General features: G+C 38.7%; 1 protein-coding gene across 9 annotated transcripts in view; it reads right to left on the reverse strand.

Annotated features, from left to right (window-relative positions):
• HOXA3 (homeobox A3) overlaps window positions 1–2,500 on the reverse strand; it is a 54,969-nt gene that overhangs the window by 256 nt on the left and 52,213 nt on the right. For all 9 annotated transcript variants that reach the window (XM_077491332.1, XM_077491335.1, XM_077491329.1 and 6 more), the window contains one exon: window positions 1–1,832. This exon is cut by the window's left edge and continues 256 nt beyond it. In XM_077491332.1, coding sequence (XP_077347458.1) covers window positions 1,060–1,832 — 773 coding nt within the window. In that variant the 3' untranslated portion in view covers window positions 1–1,059. The remainder of the gene's footprint in view (window positions 1,833–2,500) is intronic.

Consider the following 2,500-nt stretch of genomic DNA (forward strand, 5'->3'; position numbering starts at 1 on the left):
CCTTGGAGCTGATGGTGCAGTTTGGAGCACAAGTTGGCCTCAGAAACCCATCAGCACTCAGCTATTACCTACCGGACCTCCATTATCGGCCATCTTATCAATCACTAACACATGCATTCAAAAAGATCTTGTCCAGCACATGCAGCTATCCCAGCCTCTCTCTCTCTCTCTCTCTCTTCTGTTACAGAACAGGCTCTATTTTCTTTTCCTATCAGTGAATGCTGCTACAGCTTACAATTTACAGCCACAGAAAAATATGTGCAGTTCTTGTTCCTATCCATAAGTCAGTAATCATCCATAACAATGAGACATTTTCAAACCATTGTCTGCAATATAATATAATATAATAAAATATTAAATGAACCCTTTCTTGTCTGTGTCTTATTTTGCCAAATGAATGAATTGTTTCCAAATATACAAAATTCTCACTGTATTTTTTTTCTCTAAGATTTTATTGCATCTTTAAAGAGATTTTATCTGATTTAAACATAGCTCCCTGTGCCACTAACCCATCCAACAAAAAGGTCCTTAGGGCGACCTTGATGTTAAGGGCGAATATTGTTTATAAATATGAAATATGGATAAATAATATGTAAACAGTTTGAATATTTTTGCTTGCATAACAAAAAATATAAATTAACCGGTATATATGCACCAGCATACACACAATTGAATAACAAGTATTATGATCCAGACAGACCCTGTTCAAGAGATTTTTTTTATATTTGCCTAGCAATTTTAGAGAAGTGCAATAATAATTTAATCTGATTCCCTGCGGGATAAGAAATGTACGAACAAATTCACATTTAAGAATTTTTTTTTCTCATAAAAAAATTTGTTCTTATACCCTGTTTGATAAAAGTGTAGATAAAATACAAATAAATTTGCTCCAGGAAAGATCATGAAGGGCGATATGTACTATGCAAAAAGAAAAAATGCAATTAATATTGCTGCCCCAAAAAAATATATAGGACTAGGGAGTCACTGTCATTAAAGGTAAAAAAGAAAATAAAAAGAAATAAAAAAATGTAGTTGATTCCCTACAAGTATTTGTGTCCATTACAAATGTGTCAGCTTGGGTGCTTCCTGAATTCTTCCCTGAGAACTGTGGTGAGAAGATAAATCTGTATATGTGGGGTGTGTATCACAAGGTCCATGGTGGTGAGTACTGTTCATTGGTCCAGGTCCACTGTAGTCCATATTGGAAGAGGAATGAGACAGATGAGTTAGACCAAACATGGAGGGCCCTGAATTAGTCATGGATTCCACATAATTGCCCCCTACATAAACGGGGCTTCCCTGTACATGAGGATTGCCATAGCCACCGCTGCCTTGGAGTGCATGGGGATCATATTCTGGGGTAACAGCAGCAGTCCCCGTGTATCTTTTCTGGTGAGGTGGGCAGCTGTTATGGGGGCTGGGGTAGGGAGCAGGCACACCATAAGCGTTTAGATGGGATTTGTTAAATGCTGGGGGGGACTGAGGCTCATAAGGGACACTGTTGACCATAGAATGCATAGAGTTTAGATATCCCCCAACGGTAGGTTGTGGTACAGGGCTCCTGCACGGTGATGGGCCACCCGATGAAGTCATCATGGATTTCCCTTTTTGATCTTTTTTGTATTTCATACGTCGGTTCTGGAACCAGATCTTGATTTGCCTCTCTGTGAGGTTGAGCAGGTTTGCCATCTCCACCCTTCTGGGTCTGCACAGGTATCTGTTAAAATGAAACTCCTTTTCCAGTTCAACAAGCTGGGCGCTTGTGTAAGCGGTGCGGGCTCTTTTTGAAGAGGATTGCCCCGGAGGGCTTTTGTCTCCAGCACAGCTCTCACCTGCAAAGGACCACACAGTTAAAATACACATAAACAAAGATTTCAGCAGCTGTGAAATATCCTAACAGAACCCCAGGCCCTGGATAGGGTGAGTTAATGCTCCAGCCAAACACAGGTGTGCCTTCCTTAATAAAATGTTGCAACCATGTGCAGTAACCTATAGCAACCAGCAGTATGTTAGTATCACTCCAATGTGGAACACTGGTATCAGAGTGGTTGCAATGGGTCACAGCACATCATTGCACAGTGGGTGACTGAAGACAGACAAAGGTGGAGCTATTGCACATAGCAACCAGCAGTAGAAGTAAAATAATAATAATAATAATAATAATAATATATATATATATATATATATATATATATATATATATATATATATTCCTCTGTTTTTTTTTTTTTTTTTTTTAATAGAAATAAACCTCATATCATTAAATTAACTCTCAACGGATTTAATGACCAAAACAAGAGAAGCTCAAAATATGTAAAAGTACAATCTATTGTTTATATTACACCTACACTCCACACTACCACTGAACACACACAAAGGGGAATTTACTAAGACTGGAGTAGAGAGACTCTGGGGCAGCTGTGGATGACAACCAATCAGCGTCTAGTTTTTATTTTGAAAGCTTAACTGAACAAGCTGAAGCTAGAAGCTGATTGGTTGC

Source organism: Lithobates pipiens, unplaced genomic scaffold (genome assembly GCF_037356315.1).
Source record: "Lithobates pipiens isolate NorthernLeopardFrog02 unplaced genomic scaffold, aLitPip1_a1.2 Scaffold_19, whole genome shotgun sequence".
NCBI lineage: Eukaryota > Metazoa > Chordata > Amphibia > Anura > Ranidae > Lithobates > Lithobates pipiens.